Source organism: Tetrao urogallus (genome assembly GCF_951394365.1).
Source record: "Tetrao urogallus genome assembly, chromosome: 14".
Classification (NCBI taxonomy): Eukaryota; Metazoa; Chordata; class Aves; order Galliformes; family Phasianidae; genus Tetrao; species Tetrao urogallus.
The window spans coordinates 280,001-280,333 of record NC_136827.1 but is presented as its reverse complement, the minus strand read 5'-3'; the positions used below and the strand labels follow the sequence as shown (position 1 = coordinate 280,333).

The following is a 333-nucleotide window of genomic DNA, read 5'->3' as shown; positions in this document are numbered from 1 at the left end:
CGGCGGGGCCGCTCTCTGCCGCCTCCCGCGCCCTCTCCTCGCTCCCGCAGATCTCGCGAGAGCGGCCGGCTGGTGGCCGCGGGGGCTGTTGCAGCAGCGGCGGCGGCGGCGGGCGGAGCGGCGGCGGCGCGGGCGGCGGCCGGGGCGGCCGAGGCGGCGGCGCGGGCGGCGGCGCGGGGGCGCCGGGCGAGCGGCGGCGGAGCGGCGGCCGAGGCGGCGCGGCCGGGCGGCGGCGGCGGCGGCGGCGGGCGGAGCGGCGGCATCATGGCGGACAGAGACAGCGGCAGCGAGCAGGGCGGCGGCGGCGGCGGCGGCGGCGGCGGCGGCGGCGGG

The 333-nt window shown here is 88.3% G+C and overlaps 1 protein-coding gene across 1 annotated transcript in view; it reads left to right on the top strand.

Moving 5' to 3' along the window:
• Positions 1–264: 264 nt before the first annotated feature.
• Positions 265–333, top strand: part of PURA (purine rich element binding protein A) — a gene marked incomplete at both ends in the record, with an annotated part of 993 nt that continues 924 nt past the window's right edge. The window contains one exon of the mRNA XM_079542409.1: positions 265–333. This exon is cut by the window's right edge and continues 924 nt beyond it. Within this exon, the coding sequence (XP_079398535.1) occupies positions 265–333 (69 nt within the window).